Source organism: Cannabis sativa, chromosome 5, assembly GCF_029168945.1.
Source record: "Cannabis sativa cultivar Pink pepper isolate KNU-18-1 chromosome 5, ASM2916894v1, whole genome shotgun sequence".
Classification (NCBI taxonomy): domain Eukaryota; kingdom Viridiplantae; phylum Streptophyta; class Magnoliopsida; order Rosales; family Cannabaceae; genus Cannabis; species Cannabis sativa.
In genome coordinates, this window is record NC_083605.1 from 65,449,037 (window position 1) to 65,476,570 (window position 27,534).

The window sequence follows — 27,534 nt, forward strand, 5'->3', positions numbered from 1 at the left end:
GAGACCAAAAACTTGAACCCAGAGATCCAATCGATGCAAGACAGTCGAGCGTGGATCCACCCATGGTGTGATTCGCTCAAATATAAAATGAATCCGATTAAACGTCCACGAACTACCAGTTATCACTCTTTGTATATCAAGTTCATGATAAAATTGGAATAGATAAAGATTAGGATCCAATTCTTTAACAAACACACCCTTTCTCGGTTGCCAAAGAGATGCCATCATATGCCTAGTATCAAAATCAATTGATCTTTCAGTGAGAAATCGCCCAACAAGACACCAGCGTTCATCAAGAACCTACTCCTCTGTTTCCACAACATCATAGGACAAAACATTATCCTCCTTCCCATCAATCGCCGCCCCTGCATGCTGCTCTTCTAGAGCCTTTATGGACGCCATCCTAACGGAACAAAAACAGACCAACCAATATCAAGACAAAACAGAGAGAAACCTTAAACCATGTCAAAGGACAAGACCAAAACCAATTAAATAATAACTTTTAATATATAAATATATTGAGAAAAAAATCCATATATATTATTTTTGGTGAGATGCATATTATTTTTGGTGTGATATGTTTTATGTGTAAGAAATGAGAATGGATTATAAATTTATGAACTTTATATATTATAAACTTTATCCTCCAGAAAGCTGTATTTATTGTAAACTTGTAAATTTATAAGTAATCAACACTAATACTCTCTATTAATTGGAAACATGAGTATACATGTGGTGGTCTTTGAAATGGAACGAATTCCCGTGGTACTTATTTTTTTCTTTCCTAAAATATTTTGAGCGTTATATGTCTGCATGCACATAATTAATAAACATTACTACTTTCCCACATAATTAATAAACATTTTAATTTGGAACGTTAAAAGTCGATGTGTAATATAATAGACTTGATTTTAATTTCATTTTCACCCAAAATTATATTTGTTGCTCATCTGTAAATAAATATATCATTAATCATACACCACATGATATACATGTGGTCGTCTTAAATGTATTGCAATGGGAAGAGAAGAGATTCCTATACCAATTACTCTTTTCTTTTTCTCTCCTTTAATATTTAACGTATATACTTTTTTTGAACAGCATATTTTGAGCGTTATATATTTATGTATATATATTCATATTTACAGATAAATTGACTAGCCCATGATACTCTTAACTCTCTTACTCTCATGGCGAAATTCACCTTGTCACTCGTTTCTTTCGCACTTATTCTCCTTGTCTTACAATCATATCATCTTCTACTCAATCCAAAGCTCACTTTCTCATTCCAACCCAAATTATGTTGCTTCAAATCCATGGTAAGTAGGTTTAGTTATAGCTCTGTATACCTCCATACTCGACCTGAAACCACTCAAAAGTCTATAAACCATTTGACCCGGAAACCAAAACACCCACTTGACCCGCTTACATTACAAGAGGTTGAGAGGGTTCGAACCATTCTCTCTTCTTACCCACCTTTCGTCTCTGCCTTCCCGCCAATCCAGTCCATGGTACTAGACGAACCCGACAAGAATCGGGTGTCCAGCTGGAAAACGGGTGACCAGTTTCTACCTAGAAAGGCTACTGTGGTTGCACTTGTTAGTGGTACGTCTCACGTCGTAACTGTTGATTTGGACTTGGGTCGGGTTACAACCCATTTTATAAGCACAACTTCTGGGTACCCGGCAGTGACCGTAGATGATTTGTCCAAGGCCTTGGAAGTGGCACTTTCGTATCCAAATTTGAAGAAATCTGCAGTGGAGAGAGGTATTGAGGTCTCTGACTTGGCTTGCATAACTCTTTCGGTGGGCTGGTTTGGGCCCCATGAAGAAGGAAAAAGGCTTACAAAGATCGTTTGTTACTCTAGTCAAAACACATCCAATTACTACATGAGGCCCATTGAAGGCTTGGTCATGACAATAGATCTTGACAAAGGAGAAGTTGTTCAATTTGTTGATAAGGGTCAAAGCATACCAATTGCAAGCGAGACCAACACTGATTATCGATACAATAAAGATGGCCAAACGAAGAAGAATTATCCCAAAATGAAGCCATTAAACTCCATATCTATGGAACAGCCCGATGGGCCCAGTTTTAGCATTGAAGGTGGGCACATGGTGAGATGGGCCAACTGGCAGTTTCACCTGAAGCCAGACCCAAGAGCTGGGATGGTGATTTCTAGGGCTATGGTTCAGGATTGTGAGAGTGGTGAGTTTAGAAATGTTATGTACAAAGGGTTTGCTTCAGAGTTGTTTGTGCCTTATATGGATACAGATGAGGCTTGGTACTTTAGGGGTTATATGGACGCTGGTGAATTTGGACTTGGGGCCACGGCTAAGTCACTTGTGGCACTAAATGATTGCCCAAAATATTCTTACTATATGGATGGAGTGTTTGTGGGCTCAGATGGCATGCCCTATATTGAGCCCAATATTATTTGTATCTTTGAACGTTATGCTGGGGATATTAGCTGGCGTCACACCGATTTTCTTGTGCCTGGTTCCGAGGTATGCTTTTAATATAATCTTACTTCCTTTATATCCCATATTTTTATTTTTTTAAAGATGTTCATTTATAAACTGGGTGAAACTGATGATTTTATATTTGTTATTTGATATGTAATAGATCAAAGAATCTAGAAGGAAAGTGACACTTGTAGCTCGAATGACTGCTTCGGTAGGAAACTATGATTATATATTCGACTGGGAATTTCAGACAGATGGTTTGATTAGAGTCAAGGTTAGTATACATTAATTTAAGAGTTATAATGGCATGAAAAAATATCAAGTGTATGTAAGAGAGTAATAAGTTTTATGTAATAATTTTTTCTTTAAAATGTAAATATACAGGTAGAGACATCTGGAATGTTGATGGTAAAAGGGACTCCATATGACAACGTAAAAAAAATCCCAAACGAAGAAGAAATGAGCGGTCCTTTAGTGTCTGAAAACCTAATTGGAGTTGTTCATGATCATTTTGTTACTTTCCACCTTGACATGGATGTGGATGGACCAAACAACTCATTTGCTAAGGTTAGTTTGGTGAAACAAGAGACTGATCCCTACGACTCATCACCAAGAAAGAGTTACTTAAAAGTCAAGAGACACATAGCCAAGACTGAAAATGAGGCCAAAATTAACCTCAAGCTCACCGAGCCTTCAGAACTTCATGTTGTGAATCCATCTAAGCTGTCTAGGCTGGGAAATCCAACTGGTTATAAACTTGTCCCTGGGAGAACTGCTGCTAGTTTGCTTGATAAATACGATCCTCCACAATTAAGGGGTGCTTTCACAAATAATCAGGTTATTTATTTATTATTTTAATATTGATAATTGGCAGTACTGTTATATTTTGGGTTTAATAAATATTATCGAGCATTTTTGTTTTGTGTCTTAACAGGTATGGGTGACACCTTATAACAAGAGCGAGCAATGGGCCGGTGGATTTTTGGCATACCAAAGCAAAGGAGATGACACATTAGCTGTGTGGTCAGATAGGTGCGTATACAAATAATTGAATGAATAAAAACCAAAAATAATTTCATTAAAAATATTAATGTTTATTGAACGTGATATATATTATATATGTTTGATAATATTTAATAGGAACCGTAAAATAGAGAAGAAGGACATTGTGTTATGGTACACATTGGGATTCCATCATATACCATGTCAAGAAGATTTTCCTATAATGCCAACGGTGTCAGCAAGCTTTGATCTCAAACCAGTGAATTTTTTCGAACTCAATCCTATTTTACGTGTTCCGCCAACTTTTGAAGATGATTTACCTAATTGTAAACAATCAGTCTCGAAACATTTGTGGTGTGTTTAATTACTTATAATGCAAATAAAAAGGTTGAGAATTGATTTATAAAGGTAATGAAAATCCTTAAAATATATAAATTAATTATATATGTATTGATTTTAAAAAATATATATTAGTTTAAAAATAAGACTTAATTTTTTGAGGAAAAGAAACTGTTATTATTGTTATTATTAATGAATACAAACCATTATAATAATAGTTTAAATTGGAAGTAGAACAACCTCCGATACATACAAATCTTATCCAACCAAGAGCAAATTTTGAAAAAACTCACTTCTAGGAAAAAGGATTAAAGTTCATAAACATCAACAATAAAATCTTGAAAACAAGATAATTGAGATGTGTGTACCCATTAATGATTAAAGAAACTAGTAACGAACATTATTTCAACATGTTAAATTTGCAAACTATGTTGGAGAGCCCACTGCAACAAAGACTTTTGTTATGCGGCCATGAACTCTTGATTTCTATATAGACCAGATACTACACATGGTGCAAATGAAAAGTTAAAACTTTGTCTTTGACAAGTGATGGAGAAAATTCCCACCAAACGTAGCAGCAAGAACACATAATTCTACAAGAAATAGAGAGAATTTCCAAACTTTTTTAATTGCCTTGCCAAGTAGCAAAACTTTACCAATTAATTCCCAAGCATTGTAGCATAAAGAACAAGTGACAGCAGTCAAAATCTTCTTGTGATACAAAAAGATAATCACAAGGATAGGAGATTGAAAATCATTTCACCATTTGGCTAATAAAGAATCTATTTTTATATATTGATTTGAAGAATGTAAATCATAGCATTGTGTAGAGAGAAAATGAGGCAAAGTTTTCATTGTTGCAAACTAAAAGCAACTTTTATATGTTGTAAACAAAGAAACTCGAACTTTACCAATTGAAAGAAAAATGATGGGAGGAAAAGGAAAAGGATAAAGGACCACAATGATTAGAAATGATCCAGAAAATCCATGGTTGAGAAGGTGGTTATTGTAAAAACAAGAGAAGAAACTAATAAAAACCAGTACAAAACTAAAACTGCCACAGAGCACTTTCGAAGGCAGACACTCCAAATAGGAATTTAATACCAAATATAGTAAGACCCTAGCATGCACTAATACAAAATTGAACTTTACACTTCTATAAATTTGGACTTTAGAGGAGGTTTTCAAGGCCTTTCAGCATCAGTTTTGGAAAAATTCGCTACCGACACTGATCTAAGTGATGTTGTAGGATTAGAAATAAATGACGCTAAATGTTACCCTATGATGTCAGTTACTATCAAATAACCGATGCCATATGTACACTATGGCGTCGGTTATATACAAATAACCGATGCTATATGCACATATAACCGACGTTATAGGCCTAAAAATTGACGCCAAATCAACAATAATTATTTTTTTCTGTTAAAAACCTATTATAAATCAAGAATTTTAATTTATTTAAATTATATATTTATTAATTTATATTAAATATTATTTAGTTTAAATTTAAATTAAATATTTATTTTTTAAAAATTTAAATTAATTTTATGATTAGCCAATATACTTAATTTTATTTCATTGAAGCATTTAGTTAAATTATAATTATATATTACACAAATATTGTAAAATTAGTCCAAGTATTAACAAGTTAATAAATCTAATTACAAGTTAACCTAAAAAAATAAGTTAGTGAAGAAAAATTCTTAGGCCTTTCAACATCATTCGTTCAAGCCTTCGTGAATCACTGCCATCAATCGTTCTATACACTGTCGCTGTAATAATAATAATTCAGTTTTTAGATTGTATGTCTTCTTTTCTCCAACCTGTAAAAAGAAGTAAAAAGTATATCAGTTTATATACATATTATTATTTGTTAATATAATAAATACGATAATTAATAATTAAATAAACTTACAGTTTTTTGATTTTGTATATAACGGTTTGGGTTTGAACGTGTGACGATGTCAGTCATGTATTTCAAAATATAAAGACTACATTATTGATTTTTACGTTGTCTTGGACAATTTACTAGTAAAATTTCTGGCCACGGCCCAAGATACGTACGCATTTGCTGCCCCTATAATCTGGTATGCTCTGTTTGAAAATTAACATTTCAATTCATTAGTTAATTAAAAAATTTGTTACATAAAGAGTAATTAAATTATTACCTTTCAAAATTGCAGTAATTTATAAGGAAACTTTGTGGCCACGTATAGGGTCTAAATGAATAATTTCCCTTGGCGCAACGACCTCTAGCATCCAATGCACACTTAAAAATTATATTAGGATGCATGTAACATAGTATAAAAATAATTTCAAATTATAATATAGAAATAAACAATTAGCACTAAAAAATTAAATAGTATTTACCTGATATTCTAGGGAATAAAGAATATTTGGTGGCTGTTATTCATCGATTATAGCCAAACAGCCAATCGATTTGACACATACTTAAAAGACCCATTTTTCTCTTCATCATTGATACCATTCACTGGGAGAAGCTATGGGTCGTAAAATTTGAAAATTCTTCTCAAATTATTTATGCATTAAATTGTTAAATATTAGTGTTTTATAATAATTTTACTAGAATTTGATAGATAAGGTTAACTAAATTAAAGAAGAGTATACATCATTCCAAAAAATATTTCCTAGTTGTCGATGAAGTCACACAACACCACCCGTTGCAAATCTCTCTAGATAACGTGATCTGGGTATGAGGTGCCATGAATCCTCGGGGTACCTGAATTGTGATTATATCACGTTTATCTTTGACTCTTACAAATTCATCAATCATCCATTTTAGTGACTTAGGGATCAAAGCTACGATCTCTGGTGTTATTTATTTATCTTCTTGATGAGCACCGTCTTTTCGAGAAAGCATGGGACCTTTCCCCTTTAACACACCACGTCTTGATGGTGGTTGAGCTAGTGGACCCTATAAAAATATCATATAATATATCAAATTTGATCATAATTCTACTGAATTTTTGGTAGCATAACGGTTGTAATTGAATGCCTCCCAAAATTTTAAACATGCCTAATAACAAACAAAACAGATAAAATAGTTATTTATTCATCCATCCGACCGCAGCACATGTATTCCCAGAACCTACTTCACTATTATTGAATATTTAAGATATTCAAACTCCACTAATCATTGATAATTAATTTATAACAAAAGTTACCTCGGGTGTTACAATTAGGTATTTAGGCCAAGGAAGGAACATGTTTGCTACTTCCTTGACGTATTTGCACCCGTCAATTGAGATTGGAATTTCAACATCCTCTTGCAGCATTTCTAAAATCAGAACCCGAGCATGTGAATCATCGTAGTCTTTACAGTGAACTTTTATTGGACCCTCATGTTCGTATTGATAAGCTCGGGCCACTATGTTGTCAATATTTTCTGAGCAGAGATATACTAGCTGATTAAGGGCCCTTTGTTTAGTGAAATTGTACATGAGAAGTGGCTCATTTAGGAAATAAACTCCTCAACATAATTTTGTAGTCAACCCTTATCCTCATGAGCATATTGTTGTGGAACATATGCTTGATGAACCACCTCTCCTCCTTCCTCATCTTATTCTACTTTTGTTCAGTAATATTTTTCTTCTATTTAAGGGATTTAATTTCGGATTTTAATTTCTCAATCTCCCTCTGTTTCTGAGCCACAACATCAGAAACTTCTCTTTTCTTTGCGCCAAACAGTTTAGATGCCTTGGCAAAGAACCTGTAAATCAATAAATAAAATAAGCTATAATTTATTTTGTATAATTAAGGAAACAATATTTTTCAAGTACTAGCATACCTAGCGGCCCTGAGACGCCTAGGATGCCCTGGTGTTTCGAGCGCCTGCGCCAGAATGTCATTTTGGCCATGGACCTGAACTTGTCTCTGAGTAACTTGCTCCTCTAGTTGAGCCTAATGCACATATTCAAGCAATTAGTATATGATTTATATATATATTAACTCATTATTAGTACTTAATCAACGATTAATATATACTTACTATCTTTTCGTCAATTTTCTTGTCGTAATCAGTGACAAGTTTCGTTCTCTTGGTCCGAGATTGGATCCAAACATGGTGGCATGGGGGATCTTGAACCTCGAGATTCTTTTTCTGTATTGTTTTATAAAAATTAAATGAGTACAATTACATTTGAAGCACATTGTTAGAAATTGATCTTTCAAATCATACCTGATTTTCTGTCATATGTTCAAATCCCATTTCATTGCACTTTCAAATGTTTTAGGTCCGATAATGCACCTAAATTGATCTTCAAGGACCTCTTTGCCAAATTTGGAATAATGCATGATTTCACTTGTGTTGAAACCCTTGAACAAAATACTATTGTAGAAAGGAAACACCAACATCTCTTAAATGTTACAAGAGCACTTTATTTTCAGGCCAAACTCCTTATCTAATTCTTGAGGGACTGTGTAATGACTGCAGCATACCTTATCAACCGCAATATTTTTCTTATAAATAAGAATGAAATATACATTTGATCTACTAAATTTTCAATATATTTTTATCATATGAATTAGAGTTCTTTTTATTTTGAAAAAATATGTATTATATTATTAAAGTACAATTTCTTATATTAAAATAGTAATTGTATATATAATTTTTTTAAATATATATAAATATGTGTATATTGAATTTGATTGGATCAGTTATTTTAAATATATTATATAAATTGTATATTTTTCCACTAAAATAGTAATATTATATATATGATCCGTATGATTTTAAATTTTTCAATCTATTCTAATCTGAGTAAATGAAGAGGAAAGATCTCCTGCGAATCTTATTTTGTGGATTTGATAAGATCACGAGGAGAGTGAGAGACATAGCACGAGAGGAAATCAAGTTTAATTTTAGGGATTTCAAACTATAGGTGAGAAAGATGACAGGATAGTCTTTAATATTAAAGTCATATAAATTATTATTATTAGCATCTAATATATATTTTAAATTAATTAAGTCTCTCTACCGATTATTAGAAGTAGAATTTCATTTTTGTCGCTAATAAACAATAATGCTATTACTTATTAGTGGCAAAAATGTTTCGCCCCTACAAAATACATTTCTACACGACAGATACAAAAAAAATTGGTACACGTAGCTTGCAGGTCACTACAGTCGCACAATATTTTTTTTCTCTCTCTTCCATCTCAGCCTTCATTGACTCCACATTCTTTCAAGCTTCTTCCAAGCTACCCCATTAAACATGCTCTTAAGTATGACATACCATTACGTACGTAGTAATTTTTGCCGATAAAAAATTGCACAAACTATTTTTTATTTTTTTAATTTTTACCATGTTTTGTTAAATGCTCAAAGAAATTTATATTTGTAATTAAATAAGGTGAAAGTGAGACTCAATCTCATAATATTTACTTGCAACAATGATTAACTAAACCTATTAATGGCGTATACATTAGCATACACGATGTTTGCAATACATTAATTATTACTTTTTTGAAGATAACTACGGCAAGTCTATTAATTAATTTTTTATTTATTTTTATTTAACAAAAACTACGACCAACGCAATTGTTCTTCACTTTTTTTTTTTTTTTTCATTTTTTGTGCAATTGTTCTAATAAAATGAAAGGGTATTTTTTTTTTACACTTCAAACTAGTTTTTTTATATATATTTTTATTAAAATCCATATAACAACCCCCACGTAGTCACTAACAAAATAAATTAAATAGCAACTCACATAAAAATGACTGAACAACTCAAAAAGTAATAATTTCCCTAAAACTAAATGTATTTTTTCCTTATATTACACAATAATTAATAACGAACAACTTAAAAAGTTTGCTTGCTTTGGAGAAACACTGTTGAGTTGACTATTCATGTATTATTAATTTTTTTAAAAAAATGTACTATGATAAAATATTATTTGTTGAAATTTTTTATATATAATAAGCCTTTATTTTATTTTAATTTTCACGCAACACATGTCTAATACTTGCAGCTACTAGGTAGGTTAGGTATCTAAATTTAACAAATTTTTCAACTAAAGAATAAAGATAATTGCAGTAAAAGTTTTTAAAATCTTAAGGTTGATATAGATTAATTTTCAATTTTGAAAATTGAAAAAATAGTTTCCAAGATCACGTTTTTTGTAAGTCTGTTGGTCCCACTTTCTAACTGGTCCGTTAAACCTAAATAAAATGCAGCATGTCGATTTTTTATTAGTCTTAATAATAATTTTAATTAAAGAAATTTAAAATAAAAATAACAAACTAAGATATATATTTTAAAATTATAAATTTATTTTATTTTATCTTTTCTATTTTTTTGTTTCTTGTTCTCCTTCTTCCACCCAGCCATGAGAGCTCCACCGGAGTACCACCACAAGATCTCAGGACCTGGAGAGGTCATCCATGGCCTCCATTTTGGCATGCGGTGACCAAAGCTCGCATGCCTTGCATGACCGAGAAGGAGAGAGGGAGAATGAGGTACAACCAAGGGGCTCGAGAGTGGAAGGTCAGGGTTTGGGTTTTGAGTTTTTTGAGATTCATTTCAAGCTTGGAGGACTTATAATCGCCGGCGTCGGGTTTGGTCGTGGGTGTTCACGAGAGAGAGAGAGAGAGAGAGAGAGAGAGAGAGAGAGAGAGAGAGAGAGAGAGAGAGAGAGAGAGAGAGAGAGAGAGAGAGAGAGAGAGAGAGAGAGAGAGAGAGAGAGAGAGAGAGAGAGAGCTCGACAAATCAGGGATAGTAAGAAGAATTGGGTTTTGAGATTCAAGACAACGAGATTTTGAATTTTTGGTTTGTTTGGACCACCACCACCGAAGATGTTAAGTTGGCACTGCAAGGGAGAAGGTAGAGAGTGTGGTATAGAGAGTGTAGCCTGATAAAAATTAGGGTTTTCTACTTTATTTTTAAATTATTTTTTAAAATAAAATAGAAAACTAAAATGGGTAGGTTTTTGGTGGCTAAATGTGGGGTGGGATGGATGGGGTTGAGTTTGGGTTGGCTGGGAATGGGTGTTGGAGTTAGGATGTGGTGGGTGGGGATCAGAGTGTCACTGTATATTTAGAAGAAAAAAAACAAAGTAAAAGAAAATATTTATGATTTTAAAACCAAAAAAAGAAAAAATAAAATAAAATAAATTTATGATTTTAAATATATTTTCTAGTTTTTTTATATTTATTATCACAGATTTTCGTTAATTAAATTATTAGCCTTTTTGTAATACATAAACTACAGAAGTAATTATATAGTAATTAATTATCTAGAAAGTAATAAATAACAAGAAGGTTTTTACGTGGTTTTAAAGTTAAGTCTTCATAGCCCACAAGTTTATCTTATTGTAGATAGATGTGTTTGAATACAGAACACAATGATACAATTTTGTAATAGTAATATTATCTATTTTTCCTCAAGATTGGTCATCCCTTTTACCTTGGATTCTGTCCCTATTTATAGATATATAGGGTGACAGTTATTCCCTAAGAATCTAATTATTTGTAACTGTTCATAAAACGTGGACATTCTCCACGTTTCATCTTTGTGCATATGGGATAATAACAAATAACCGCCCAACCACTCATTGTCTTTATTTATAGATAGTTATGCTGACTGTGTTAGATGGTTCTCGCCGTTTGAATGTTATCCTTCTTAACAATCTTCGTAGAAAAATACTAAGTGTTGAGTTGCAATGCATCTCCCAATCTTCCTAAGTGTTGAGTTACAATGCATCTCCCAATCTTCCTTTGTCGTTGAGAGGGGTATTTATCGAGGTGGTTACTTCAACACGTCAAAAGCGAGGCGAATGAATGATGAAGTTGTCTTCATTCCTTAAACATACTCACGAGTATGTGGATCAATCTACAATCTCATACTCACGAGTATGTGGATCAATGAGCTGCAACCTCGTTGTCTACTCGTTCTGAACAACTTTCATTGTGTATTATGTTTATCCCAAGATGGACCTGTTTGTATTGCTGGTCCCATTAGTCAATAGTTATTACTCATGTCTCACTATTGCCTATATGGCGGTGAGTTTGAATATTTCTATTAGCTGTATTTCTCGAGGCGAGCCATTTAAGTGCATTTAATAATGCATGGTTTGAGCTGGTTGATATTCTAGCCTTGATACACGTGTCAGTTTCCTATTGCTACCCGAAATACAGGTATAACAATTCCCCCTTAAAAAATTCTTTTTAGAGAAAATAACTTTTTAAATACCTCAAGGGTATGATTATATTTTTCTTTTCAAATTTTGCATGCTTTTATTTTAGCTGTTCGAAACTTTGAGGCAAATCATTTCTCCATTTAATGCTTAGATTGTTCCTTTCTCAGTTAGTTCCCATCCATTTAATCTATTTTTCTTTTGATCGAGCAGTTACCACTGTATGGGTATAAATTTCAAAGTTCCCTTCATCTTTGCCATTACAGTCCACGAAACCTTTAGAACTCAAAAACCTCTCAACCAACCTATTCCCAGAATTCGCATGCCCACTTTATCTCTAATCTTTCCTTCGTGTTTTATCATCCTGCGTCCTATGATGTTAGAAACTTTGAGACCCAGAATTTTTGCTTTTGAATTTTCATCGTGAAGTTCTTCCAATTCTAAAAATCTTAGAATAGCCAATAAGTGAATTTTGCATTTTTTTTTTGATTCATAGGTATTCTTGATTTCTTTATGAGTGTGGTACGTTGCATATTTAGTCTATTTTTAATAAGTTGTGTATGAATGTTTGAGTAAATTAGGGCCTATAAATCTTAGGGTTACACGATTTGAAGGTTTTGGGTTTAGCTTTTGTGCTTTGTTTTTTTTTTCCAGGAATTGGAGTATTTTTTTTTTTTTTTCTGAAATCATGTACAAATTAAACTCAGATTTCACACTCCCAGAATCCTCAGAATTTGAATGTCCCTTATTTCTAGCCTTAATTTATAAACCTCAAATCTAGAAACCCCAAACTTTACTTCAGATTAATGATGCAAAAATCCAAAGCCACCTTATAAAGTCTAACCAAGAGGAAACTTCAAACAATTATAGGTGATTATTACAAGAAGTTATTGAGGGTAACCGTCATTTCTTGCGAGAAAAAGCTTGGTTACAACCACCTTATTTAGCTGATATTTCCCTAGAGAAACTAATATTTTTTACCTCCAGTCAATGTTGCTTTTTCACCACATGACTTGGACTTTAAAATTATGGCCCAAAAAGCTCGCAAATCAATGATTCCACAAAACCGTTCTACCACCTTCGAGGCAAAACTTATTGAGTCTAGGGTCAGGTCTATAGGCCCTTATATTGGAAATATTTTGAGATTGTGCAGCATTAGGAATTAGAAAGGATGTTAAATTCGATCAGTTGCCCAGGGAGAGTTCAGTTGGTACCCTCCTAAATGTTTGGCTCAAGATAAAGGCTACATCACCAATAAGCCTCTTAAAATTGGTGTATGGAGTGTTGAACACATCGGGGCCTGAGCAGTCCTTCCCTTTAGGGACTATTTCAAAAAATTCTACAACTATCTCGGTATTGCACCATTTTAATTCGGCTCAAATATTTACATGATTCTCGCTAGTCTGAAATCTCAGTACCATATCTTAAAGTGGGAGTGTCCAACACCCCTAAAAATCTTATATTTCTACTCTGCCAAGGCCTGTCCTGCGAGGAAGCATGGAGCAGGAGGCTTTTATCATCTTGGGACCCATACTAATGATCGTAAGATCATCGTAAGGCTACCCTAGTTTCAGAAATTTTCAAATTTCATGAATGATAAATCAATTTTCAATCAATTCATGCTTGAAATACATATAAAAAAAAAAAAAAAAAAACACATATAATCCCACTTCTAAACATGCTTTAAAATTAAAAATCCTATGTCATATTTGTAAGAGTAATTTACGGTATGAAAATCTAAGTTTAATTCCTAATTAATTAAAAATAAATACCTCAATTTATTTTTTTGTAGTAATAATACCTACGTTATAATTATAAAACTTTTGTAGGTACCTGGTTGTTAAGTGTTAAGTAAATTATTACGTGAGAATTCATGATTGGTCTAGGTCATTAAATTTTTTTTTTTTTAAAAAAAATAGTTTAAATATACAAATAACAAAATGATAAGGGGATAATGACATAACATTTAACGGTCAGGTACCTATGATGTTCTAAAAATATTATTTAGGTATTATATTACGCCAAAAATTAAATAAAAGTATTTATTTATACTCGAGAGTTAAACATAAGTATTTATGCCGTAAATTACTCTATTTATAACCTTTGCTAAATAAAATAAGAGAAAGAGAAGATATATATGTGATGAGCAGAAGTACCAATCTAATGTAATAGTTGAAGATTGTTAATTAATGTTATAATTTTTCAAGAATACACTATAGAAATATATATTTTATGTAGTTTTTTCAATGGAAAAGGAGATAATACAAGAATTTAGTGTTTGTTAAGGACCATTACTTATTTATAGACAGATTATAATTAGGTTTATATGTTCTGCAGCTCCTTAAATTATATACATTTTGCCAAGTATTGGTCCTAAAATTTTATTTTTTGGTAAATTTGTCCCCAAACTATATAAGTTTTGGCGCATTGATCTCCCAAAATTATTGTTTTGTAAATTGGTCCCTAAACTTTTATTTCTTTAGCAATATTAAGTCCCCACTATTAGATATTGACAATTCTATTAATTTTTATTTACTTCAAATAATTTAATTTATTTTCTGTTAAATTCAAATAATTTTATTTTCTTTTTTTTTTCATACTTTAATAAAAATAATCATATTAATATTTTTTATTTTTATTTTTAAAGTATTCATATAATATACTAGGTAGAAGATACGTGCAATGCACATACTACTTAGTCGTATGATCAATTTTTTTTAAGTAATATATTAATTTATTTATATTATGAATACTTAATATAAAGTATGATATTAATATTTATTCTCCTTGTGTAAGGAAGCTTAATTCTCTTTCAAATGTTGTTCTAAGTGTTACTACATCAATTTTGTTGACTTTATGAACTGTAGTGAGAGTATGGTTCAACTACAAATCGTATTGAGATAATTTGTGTTCAATAAATTAGTTCACAATAATCTAATAAATAATTTGTATCCATTTGTTCTTGTATAATATCTGCAGACTTGTTTTCATACACTTTTTATAATCTCCACATTCCTCTAAGCTTCTAACAAGAGAGATAAAATAGACTTTTTCAAAAATAAATAATAAAAAAGAAAGAAATTTGGATAGATATAAATTAATTTTTTTATTCGAAACATATATATAAACTAAGCTTTGAAACAATATCCTAACAACTAAAGGAGGGTATTGTCAAATATGTATATTTCATTTACATTGAAAATTGTATATATTACACATCCAATCAACTATATCATATTCCATGTGTCACAAAAATCTTCATTTATACCTTCTAACACGAAAATAAAATAAAGTGTACCCATTTCAACTTCAAAAGATAAATATAAAACACCTAACATAAACATTCATTTGTATAATTTAATTTAATGCAAATTGAAATGGGCAAATAAAAATAAATACTGAAATATTATTGATAAATGAGAATTACTAATAATGGTTCTCTCAATGAAGAGAGATTAACACCTACCTAAAGTAGAGAGAGAACCCAAGAAGCTTCATCAACTAAGTATACGTGCCACCAATATTTTTAATAATACTATGTGAAATATCTTTGGTTTATAGTGAAAAATATTGAATAATACTCTGCATGAAGAAGTCAAATTATTGAATTTAGATGAGAGAACCTAAATTGAGTATGGTGGAATATTAATAGTGGAATGTGATACCTTGCAGTTTGCTTCTTTCGTTAATATAACAAATATTAAGTATTATTAATATTATTTATATCAAACTTAATATTAATCGACTAATTTAATTAAGAAATAAACAAAAAAATATTTGTAAGATGTGATTAAATTAGTTTCTTTCGGTAATATAAACAAACATAACTATTATTATACTTATTATTTAGGCTAATTAGGATTTTTGCCTCCTGAACTTTGACATGTACCAAATCATGCTCCTGAACTTTTAAGGTCGTTAAAAATGCCCCCTGAACTATTGAGATTGTTGGATTTAAGGACTTTTTTTTTCTAATTTTAGTAAAAAAGTCTAACATGGATATGATAGTTCAGAGGGCATAATTTAGTACATGTCAAAGTTTAAGGGACATGATTTGGTAGATATCAAAGTTTGGGATCATAATTTAATACATAAACAATCTTTGAAATAGTAAAACTGAATGAAAATTGACAAAAGTTCTTAAATCTAACAATTTCAATAGTTCTGGAGGTATTTTTAACGATCTTAAAAGTTCAGGGGGCATGATTTGGTACATGTCAAAGTTCAGAGAGCAAAAATCCTAATTAGCCTATTATTTATTTTAAAATTTAATACTAAAAACAGGTTAATTTAAAATAAGAAATTAAAATAAATATTAATTAAATAAACTAACGGATCTGATAACCTCTGTGAAAGTTAATAGAAAAAAATAAAAACAAATCGTTAAATCAAGAATTATCGTTATTTAGTCACTTTTAATATATAAAAATACTGTCTAATTATAATATTTAATAATTTTTAAAAGAAATATTTAAAATATACTTTATTCATCAATATTATTAATAAAAAAAAATATAAACACTGACTCATATAATGACTAGAGAATTCTAGCCCTCTTCTATTTTTATAATTTAACATTTATAGTATATTTTATTGTTGATTTATTTATATGTATAATTTAATAATTTTTTAATTGTATATATATTTATTGATTATTTAAAGGGGAATTACTCCATATACTATTTTTTTAACTTTTTATTTTCAAATTTACGGTTTGGATTTCTAAAGTAGTTGCAGCGCTAGTTGCAATAGGAGTTTATGTACGATTTTTTGTTACAATTTAGGTTGCAGCGCTAGTTGCAATAGGGGTTTCTATGTAGAATTTCGTAAAAAAAAAAAAAAAAAAAAAAAAAAAAACTGTTTTGAAGTGTAAAAATGAAATAGCCCCTTATTTAAATTTTACATCAACAATGGTAAAATTATTTTATGAGTTCGCCGCGGAGCATAAGTTAAAAATAAATTTTAAAATATTATTTATTTTGGTAGTTTATAAAAAAAAAATGACTTTAAGCATTTTTCAATTGTTCTTCTTCTTCTTCTTATTTTGACATATTTTTTAAAAAATACATATAAATAAAAAATATTTATATTTAATTTGATAATATACTAATATGAAGCTATTTAAAATAAAAGGCTAATCAGGATTTTTTCTTCCGAACTTTGATATGTAACAAATCATGCCCCTGAACTTTTTTGGCAGTTAAAGTTCCTCCCTGAACTATTGAGATTGTTAGATTTAAGGACTTTTGTCTAATTTTATTCAATTTTACTGTTTCAGTGATTATTAGAATTTTTTTACTAAAATTAGACAAAAGTCCTTAAATCTAACAATCTCAATAGTTAGGGAGAATTTTTAACGGCAAAAAAAATTCAGGGGCCATGATTTGGTACATGTCAAAATTCGGGAGGAAAAAATTCCTAATTAGCCTAAAATAAATACAAATAAATAAATAAAATACCATCATTTAAGAGTGACGATTTTATTTTCAAAAAAAAAAGTTTGGGGACTAATTTACTAAAAAATAAAGTTTGACGACCAACTTATCAGAATTTATATAGTTTGGGACCAATTTGCTAAATAATAAAATTTAGAAACTAACTTATTAAAACATGTATAATTTAAGGACTTGCCTTATAAATAAGGCTATTATTAATTTTTTTTTTTTTTTTTTTTTTGAGTCAGGCTATTATTAATTTTTGGTATTTATAATTTGGCCAAAAGATTATGGCCAGGATATCTATATGATATCTAGGTATGACATCTATACAATTTCTACATATATGTGCTAACAAGTTGATGATGATACAAGCAATAATCAATGAATGTCGAGACAATAAATAGGCATTCGAGAAACTAATTTTAGGACTTGCCGTATAAATAAAGCTATAATTAATTTTTGGTATTTATAATTTGGCCAAAAAATTATGGACAGTGATATCTAGGTATGATATCTATATAATTTCTACTTACGTGCTAAGAAATAAGATTTTAATGCAACAAGTTGATGATGATACAAGCAATAATCAATGAATGTTCAGACTATAAATAGGCCTTCAACAAACTAATTTTCATCGAACACAAAGGTACATTACATCAATGACTTTGTTAAATAACGTCATATATTATGGGCTTCACCTTCATCTTCACATTCTCATTCTTTTCTTTTTTGCAATTTTGAGCTTGGTATGGTTTTGGTTGACCACCAAAAGATCATCGACAGTACCACCCCTGCCGCCAGGCCCTCGTGGGTGGCCAATAGTTGGATACCTTCCTTTTCTAAGTCCAAACCTTCACATAGATTTGTCAGAGTTGGCTAAGGTTTATGGTCCCATTTTCAGGTTATGGATGGGAACCAAACTATATGTGGTGATCACTTCCCCACAACTCGTTGGCGAAGTGGTCAGTCAACAAGACAAAGTGTTCGCCAACCGTGATGTTAGTATAAGTGCCTTTATCTACACACATGGCGGTAACAATGTTGCCTTTGCACCTTATGGTCCAAAATGGAAAAACTATAGAAAAATCATGGTCCAGGAGATGTCAAGTACAACCGTGCTCAGTAATTTGTACTGTTTCAGAAAAGAAGAAGTGAGAAAATCAGTGAGATGGCTTTTCAAAAACGTTAATACCCCAATCGATATAGGAAGGTTGGCGTATCAAATTTCTATGAACAATGTCATGCGCATGACAATTGGTGCCACATTAGAAGGAGATGATGTTGTTAGTCGTGACATTGATCAATTTAAAAAGATGACAGAGGATCTCATGATGCTAGTAGCGAAACTTAGGCGTTTGGTGGGGAGGAATGAAAATATAGGAATAGGAATGGGAATGGGAATGAGAATAGGAATGGAATGGAATAAAATTTAAAATGTATAAAAAAAATTGATAAAAAAATAATTAATTTTTTTTCTTGTTACATTGGAATGGTCATTCCTTCCTTTTTAAAATGGAATAGCCATTCCACCAAAATGGTGGAAAGAGCATTCCATTGGAATGTCATTCCAATACTTTAAAATGCAACCAAACAAAGGAATGGAATGAAAATTATTTCATTTCCATTCCATTCCATTTCATTACCTCCAACCAAACGCCACCTTAATGTCTCTGATATTTTTCCAGCTCTAAAGTGGTTTGATTTACAAGGAATTGAGAGAGATACAAGGAAGATTCATCGAGCGTTCGAAGTGATGATTGAAAACGCCATGGCTAAAAGGAAGAAAGTTATGAGTAATCCTTTAGCTGTTAAGTCTTCCAGGAAAGACTTTCTCCAATTCCTTATGGAGCTTTGTGAGAATCAAAATACAGAGGAGGCTCCTATTACCACATCCGAAATCAAAGGCTTGCTTATGGTATTATAGATATAATGGAATTTTTAATGATGGTTATAGTATTAAAAAAATGGCTAATTAGGATTTTTGCCGCCGAACTTTGACATGTACCAAATCATGTCCCTGAACTTTTAAGGTCATTAAAAATATCCTTGAATTATTGACATTATTGGATTTAAAATTTTTTTGTCTATTTTTAGTTAAAAAAAGTCTAAATGAAAATTCAGGGCATGATTTAGTATATGTCAAAGTTCAAGAGGCATTATTTGGTAGATAACAAAGTCAGGGGAGCATAATTTAATACATAAACAATTATTGAAATAATAAAATTGAATGAAATTAAACAAAAATCCTTAAATCTAACAATCTCAATAGTTCAGGAGGAATTTTTAACATATATTTTAAACGTTTATTACATATTTGATATTTTCATGCATTTGATACAATAATATATTCCTTACATTTGATGTGTATTGATGTGTTATACATAGGATCTGTTCGTTGGAGGAACAGACACTACAATATCCACAGTGGAATGGGCAATGGCAGAGATGTTGAAGAATCCAAGTGTTTTAATTAAAGTTCAAGAGGAACTCAAACAAATTGTGGGGTTAAACAACAACGTAGAAGAATCTCATTTGACTAAGCTCACTTACTTGAATAATGTCTTTAAGGAGACTTTACGTTTGCACCCACCAGCTCCTTTTCTATTACCTCGTTCTCCAACCCAATCTACCATTGTTGGAGGCTATACCATACCTAAAGGAAGTACCATTTTTCTAAATGTTTGGTCTATACATAGAGATCCTAGCATTTGGGAAAATCCTTTGGAATTTAAACCTGAGAGGTTCGATGAAAGTGGAGCATCAGGCAATAATTATAACTTTTTAGGTAACAATTTAAATTATTTTCCATTTGGATCAGGAAGAAGAATATGTGCTGGAATTTCCCTAGTAGAGAGGATGGTGATGCTTATACTGGCTTCATTCTTGCACTATTTTGATTGGAAATTACCTAGTGGAACCAAGATTGAATTATCAGACAAGTTTGGACTTGTTGTTAACAAAAAAAATCCTTTAAAAGCTATTCCCACACCTAGGCTATCTAATGTTGATCTATATACTACTATGCTTTAAGATTGAATCATCCAAACTTTGATCATCTATATACTACTATGCCTTAATATTATTTGTAAATCTATAACTACTATTACTACTCTCATATATCTCATACTTATAAGATGGCATGAGTACGTATACTAATTATATTTGAAGCCATCTATGGTCATTGTGACTAGTTTAAAAATTAAATAAAAATAAATAATAAATAATTTGTACACTAATATTTTATTTCCTTATAAAATTTCATTATGATGAATATTATTAAAAATTAAATTAATAATAATTACTAATTATTTTTTATAATTTATTACTAAATAAAGCTCTTTTAACAATTAAATTAATTTTACACTAAAATTAGTGAAATACTTGTAAGAAAACTCATTATAATTTTGAATTATTACACACATATTTTTAATTAAAAAACTTAAGAATGTTAGAAATAATTTTAGACTTAAGTTTTATTTTTATTTTTTCGTTTAAAATATCAAAATCAAATAAAGGATAGTTGAAAATCTAATAAAAAAATTTAAAACATTTAGAGAATTAATAAAATAATTATAGAAGTAAAGATAAGTTAATTTTTTTCCCCTACTCTCTCTCCTCCTCCTTTATTTTTTCTTATTATTTATTAATGAAAATTAAAATAAAAAATATATGACTTTTCATTGTTGAAGATTAAAAAAATATTATTTTTGAAAAACTTGAATATTTTTGCCACAAGCAAATCTACAGATGAGATCGAAAGAAAGATTTCAAAGATGTTAAACATAAGATAAACATTTTAGCAAGAAGTATATCTAAGGACAAGAATAACAAGATGGGGCCATGGATGTGTGCATGTAACAGAATTGAGCTAGTTGTGACAGATACTAAACCATCATATACAACTAATTAATATTAAAACTATTTGTCAACTCAAACTTACATCACTTAATGAAAATATAAATATGCAATCATACTTTCCTTATACCACTTAAGGTCATGATCTCGTATAATCAAGCTTTGTTAAATATAGAAAAAATTAAAATTAGGGCATTTTATTTGCTTCTAGAACATGGTCATATTTCTTTTACAAAGCTTTTTTAAATTTCATGATGTGAATTATTATTTCCTAATTTAATATACTTTCTCTATGTCCTCTTTGAATCCTACCCAAATCAAAAAAAAAAAAAAAACATGAAACAAATAGAAAACACTAAAAAAAATAGTCAAATACAAAACACTAAAAGAAAAATAATCAAATAGAAAGCATTATACGGGCCTCACTGATAAACACAACCAAGAAGTTAATGACTTTATTTGGCATGACTGAGAGATAAGAGCTAAGAAGATGAAGAAGAATAAGAATGTATAGAGAAAAATATGCTTATGTTATTTTGTTGATTTTTTTAATTTTACTTTGTAGTTATTTTTAATAAATGATTTTCAATTTAATTTTTTTTATGTTTTTATAAATTTTAAATATATATTTTTTAAAAATATATTTTTAAATGAAATTTTTAATTAAAAAAAATAAGAATATTGATGTAGACTAATTACGTAAATGTAATATTATAAAAATAATTAATTATTCAAAAAAAAATTAATTTAAAAAGGGTAGACGTCTAATTTTTTGTAAAAAAAAATATATTTTCTTACAAATATCATAATTAAATTATTTATTTGTTAAAAAAAATATAATAAGGACTTAAATATAAAAGTAAAATTATGTATAACTATTAATTGCTAAAGATGATATAATTAAATATTTAAAATAAAAATTCATTTTTGTTAATTATATAGTTTGTTATAATCAATTAAATCTAAAAAAAAATTAACTTATTATTACAAGTTAAGAAATGTAATGTGATAGTCAATAGTCCTGTGATCCGTAAGAAAAAATACTGGATAAGTTGAACAATCCAACATTGCCTGGGGAAGATCAAGTGTTATGATTCTGGGACTGTGTAGGTATACACGGTTGAAGAAGCCTTAAATAGATTGATTGGTACTACCTATATCAACAAGGTGCATCTTGTTTTTTGGTAGCCCATCTCGAAAAAACTCCACAATTAAGTATGCTTTACTTGGGGTAATAATTTCAGGATGGATGACCTCCTGGGAAATTTTCCTAAGAAGTGTGCGAGTGAGGACAAAGCACGCTAGAAAGACTCGTGTTGGTCTGTAGGGACAGTCATCAGTCCATGAAGCAGCTAGAGTGATGTACTCGTGTATAAAAGTCATTATTGTGTAGGTGTAAGGACCTAATGGAGGCTTGAAATGGGGACATTACAAATGGTATCAGAGTCATAGTTATATTGGACCCGAATGTTCCCACGAGTTACACACATTGGCTGAAAAGACTCCACTTGCTACCAACTAAGTCTCATATTATATTTTTGCATTTTTATGTGTATTTTTGTAATTTCTAAATCTACATTTATTTAAGAAGTTTTAGTACCAATATCTTAATTTAGGTACTACCCATATGAAATAAATATTTTTTAACATATTGGGAAGGATATATTTCAAGGTAGTTTAAGAAATGAATTAGGTGGAATTTTAAAATATGATTTTAATTTTTTCCATGTTAGTTATTGAAATATATATTTATGGGTGTACTTTTAATGGGTATTACCCATGAATAGGTAAAATTAGAAAATTTTGAGTTTTTATGCTTGATTTTTCCTAATTAAAAAAAGGACAATTTACACTAATATATACATTATATAATTTTATTACAATATATGTGCATAATAATTTATTTTCATATAATCATACATTTTATCTATTATGAAAAAAATTATTTTCAATTTATTATACAATATATAAATGGTAAGTATTTTATTATTTAATTTATTATCACTCATTATTATAGTTATTGAATGATGATATATCAATAATTATTTTATATTTTTATATTGTTGACCGAGATTTTCGGCAACTATTAAAATACGATTATAATAAAGAGCTGTAAGAAAGTGAGATGAAGATTTTTACGTGGTTGGGGCGTTAATGAGCCTTAGTCCACGAGTCTTTGTTATTAATGGATGTATTTAATACAGATTCCACACTTGAGAGAATGTCTTTCTCATAAATACAGAGAATGTTCTTGGTGAGTATTTTCTCTTCTTGCTCTTTTGCAAACCAAGATTCTCGACCCCATTAAATGAGCTTTGAGGGGGTATTTATAGTGTTTTGGTGGGGTAATCCCTAGAATTGTTCTTACACATATATCTGTAAGTATCCATAAAGTTGGGCATTTCCAATGAATATACCATGGGTGATGCATGGTCAAATCCCTAGGTGCCGTAGGGTTTTTATGAAGAATGTCCTTTTTGCCTTGTGATTGACGTGACTCTTCGCAGAGTAGCCGTCGCTAGACTTAAATGATCATTACTGTAGCGCTGCTGTTTGGGGGTTGTGCCGTCAGACTTTATTGCGTGTTACAGTCCCAACACGCTTCCTCCCATGCGGCATTAAATGCGACTTGATTGCTCGAGAGAGATCTGACACATCCCGGAGAGGCTTCACGTCATGCGAGCTTCCTGGAGTACCTTGTACTCCGGGTGCCTCCTCCGGGACCCACGCTAACTGCGCTTCCTTGTGGCGCACAAAGACTTATCAAATGTTTACAGGTTATCTGATCCACGTGTCCTAATTCGACTAGTCCACGTATTTTGGGCGAATTCAGGGGCAACATTTACCCCCCAAGCCTTGTTTACTTAGTAAAAATAAACCAAGGCTTGCTTAGGTGCCTCCGGTCGACTCCTCGTTTCCCTGGCTCAAGCCTTGAGCGCGTGGGGGCACATTTAATGATGACATTAAATGCAGCGATTCGCCTTTTGCAGGAATGTCTCCAGCCGCCTCCTCGGTCTTTTGACACGAGCTTGGGGCGCGTGAAGGCGAGTCTAATGATGGCATTAAATACAGCGATTCGCTTTTGCAGAGGTCGATTCGTTTCACGCCCTTTGATTGATGCGGCGCATTAATGGTGTCAGACGGATACTCAAACGTTTCCATCGCCTTTATGGCAGATTGATCTGATCCGTTGATTTTCGAGAATTCGAATCGTGCATCTCCCCCACCGTGCGATTGGTAGGTGATGATGCCTGTTCCTCATGCGTTTTTGCCTATAAAAGCCACCACCTTTCCTTCATTTCGGTTACTTTCCATTCCTTGCCATTTCTGCTCGAATTTCCCAGAGAGAAAATTCCTCAAAGTAGCACGAACTGTCTTAACACTTAGACACTTCTTTCAGTTTTCTAGTGTTTGACTTCGCCAGTTCTTCTCAACTTTCACTTTACCACATCCAGTACCCCCAGTTCAACGATCTACTGTAAGTTTCTTGCATCCTTAGATAACATGCTTATATTTACTTCGTTCGTTTTCTGGGTTCGCACTTAGAGATTTCTGGGTGTGTGAGTGTTTAAGTTCTTTGGGTGTTCTGCTTTATGTTTACTGCGTTAGTTGTAGAATCGCCATTATCATGCCTCTGTTATAATCGTACAGCTTTGTTGAAGAGAGTCATGTGTTCTTCGTTCAACAGTTGCTTAGGGCATAGAATGGTTTTTCTTTTTTTTTTTCTTGTTGCAAAACCACTTTCTGCGATTTCACTGCACCCGACACTTGTTCAGGGATTCTCTCTAGGGTTTCTCATGTGACACGTGTCCGGAGGGGGCCTCTTTCCAGCGGTTAGGGGACCCCCACTCCCTTTTTCTTGACTTAGGGTTTGGTATGGGACCTAACTGCTGGAATTTTCTTTTTTCCCTTTTTGTTTTTCTCAGAACACAAAATGTCTGCTTCTGGCTCAAAATCTTCGAAGAAGAAGGGAAAAGACATGGCCACGCTGGAGGAGGTTTCCCTGGGACCTGTTGCCCAGGAGGGGTATAAATCTCGTGCGACGGGGTGGGAAGCGGCTGAGCTTCGATCCACCTTGACTTGTCCTCACCAGCTGGAGAATATTATAGAAGTCGCTGGGATCAAACCCTCCACCTCAGGGACCTATCACCGGCCTCCTCATGACTCGGAGACGCCTAATCATAACTATGATGGCTTCGGGGCTTGGAGTCAGACTCATTTGATGGCCGGTGCCATGCTCCCGCTCCAAGATTACTTTGTTAATTTCCTTGTATTTGTCGGCCTTGCGCCATACCAACTCATTCCTCAAGCTTACCGCCTGCTCTCAGGCTTATTTATTTTTTACACCGCCGCGGCTGAGGTCTCCCAGCCCGGCGGAAATTTTATATTTTTATGAACTTGTATCCGTCCCCAAGAAGGGGGACAAACTTAAGGATGGTTTTTATGGGTTCCGGATCCACCCTGCTAACGAGGGGGTGGTTCCGTATAATAGGCAGACTCACGTTAAGGAGTACCGCCACCGCTTTTTCTTCTCTTCCGGGTTCAGGGCCGTGGACCACCCGGAGCTTCTCACGGAGTGGGTGCGGATCCCACCTTACCAGCGGACGCTTCCCACTCAGGCTTTCCTTCGAAGGGCCCAAGCCTTTACCTCCTATGACCGCGCCGATCTTGATGTCGGGGGCCTAGTCACCACGGAGAATTGTAGGAAGGCCAAACTTATCCTTTCTCACCAATCCGTGGATGACTCCAACCTCTCACGGGTCATCTGCCCCAACGTGAGGGCGCCAGTTGCGGAGAAGGCCTTCCGGGACGAGCTTATTGCCACTGCAGAGAAGAAGTACCAAGATTATCTCTACCGGAAGGCCCAGGAGAAAGCATACTCTCAGGCTCAGGCTGCCTCTGGGAGAGGACTCCACGTGGGGAGTCTGGTGGTGCGAAGGAGCCAAGCCATTGCCGGGAAGTCCGAGGCTAAATTTTTTGACAAGATTCTTCAAGAAGAGATTGGGGATCGTCCTGCCAGGAGGCCCCTTCGTATTGAAGATTCTTCCGAGAAGCAAACTTCCCGGCCACAGCCTTCGGCCCCCGAACCAAACTCGGGGGCTCCCGGTGCTAGCACCTCCAGTGCCGGCGGTAAGTCTCTCTTGATAATTCGCTATGTTCCTTCCGTTGATGAATACACCAGTCATAGGCCCGTAGGGTTCGACGAGCGTCTTCGTAGATTTAAGATGCCGTTGACCCGGTGGGGGGATCGTTTGAAGGAATTTTATTTTTCGAACTTAGGAGATTACTTAGGTCGGTCCCGGATGGGCTCCGGCCCTCCGGAACCTATTCCCTTAGGTCCATCAGCTTACATAACGTCCAGCTGGTTCCGGCCCTCGGACAGTTATCTCGGAGATGACGCCGCCAACATTAAAGTACAGGACTTTGCTAGGGCTGAATTAGGAAGTTCGGGTAGGAGTAGCTTATTTGTTATGTCTTGTATAAGCGGTTCCTCACAGTCTTCTAACACTTGCTTATTTTGTGAATCAGGTATCTCCATGGATGCCATCCTGGACCAGCCTGCTGGAGTTCATACTCCCGTGGCTCCTCCGTCCTTTACCTCCTCTCCCCCGGCACCTTCATTGAAGGTTTCTTCCAGCGCTCCCCCCGACACTATTGACTTAGTGGATGACGAGGAGGTGCTTCCGGGAGAAGGCCAAAGGAAGGGGTGGGACTTCTCGGAGGAAGCCGGTGAGGGTGCGGGAGAGCCTCGAGCCCTTCCGGAGGAAGCAGAGGAGGGCGAGGAGGAGCCTGAGGTGGCCCTGATTCGTAAGCGCAATGGCAAGATGATTGCCCAGGATGAGCCAAAGAGGCCTCGGAGAGCCGACACTCCTGCCCATGGTCTGGACGGCGGGGTCTCCCCGATGGAGGAAAATCCTGCTCCTCCCCACATCGAGCTTACCCCGATTCCGGGGGACGAGGTGAGGCAGGAGCTTCGCATAGCCAAACACAACTATGCCATGGACGAGTACTCCCGGGGGTATGCCGAGGTGGAGGCCCTTAGGAGGATTCTGCGAGCCGAGGTTGAGGCGAGCATCAACCACCCGGAATACCAGGATCCGTGGGACCTTAATCTGGACCCCTTATCGGACTGGTTCCGTCGCTTCCTAGGGCCTACCTTGGCTCCTTTTGCCGCGGAGATGACCGGCGAGTTCGCTTCTCAGCTCACCCGTTGTGCGCCTAAGCGGTTTGCCACTTGCGCTTCCCTGAACTCCATCTTCCAGGTCCAGGACCTTAGC

The 27,534-nt window shown here is 33.3% G+C and overlaps 2 protein-coding genes across 2 annotated transcripts; both read left to right on the top strand.

Moving 5' to 3' along the window:
- The first annotated feature begins 1,037 nt into the window (after positions 1-1,037).
- Positions 1,038-3,874, top strand: LOC115715965 (amine oxidase [copper-containing] gamma 2). The gene is made up of 5 exons (XM_030644643.2): positions 1,038-2,507; positions 2,626-2,739; positions 2,850-3,302; positions 3,400-3,497; positions 3,606-3,874. Exons 1-5 carry the CDS (start codon positions 1,191-1,193, stop codon positions 3,829-3,831), a joined length of 2,208 nt encoding a protein of 735 aa, XP_030500503.2. The 5' UTR covers positions 1,038-1,190; the 3' UTR covers positions 3,832-3,874.
- A 14,144-nt stretch (positions 3,875-18,018) lies between these two features.
- LOC115715702 (flavonoid 3'-monooxygenase CYP75B137) lies at positions 18,019-20,574 on the top strand. Its single transcript, XM_061116595.1, has 3 exons — positions 18,019-18,831; positions 18,984-19,316; positions 19,787-20,574. The coding sequence occupies exons 1-3, from the start codon at positions 18,061-18,063 to the stop codon at positions 20,429-20,431; spliced, it is 1,749 nt and encodes a 582-aa protein (XP_060972578.1). The 5' UTR covers positions 18,019-18,060; the 3' UTR covers positions 20,432-20,574.
- Positions 20,575-27,534: the final 6,960 nt, after the last annotated feature.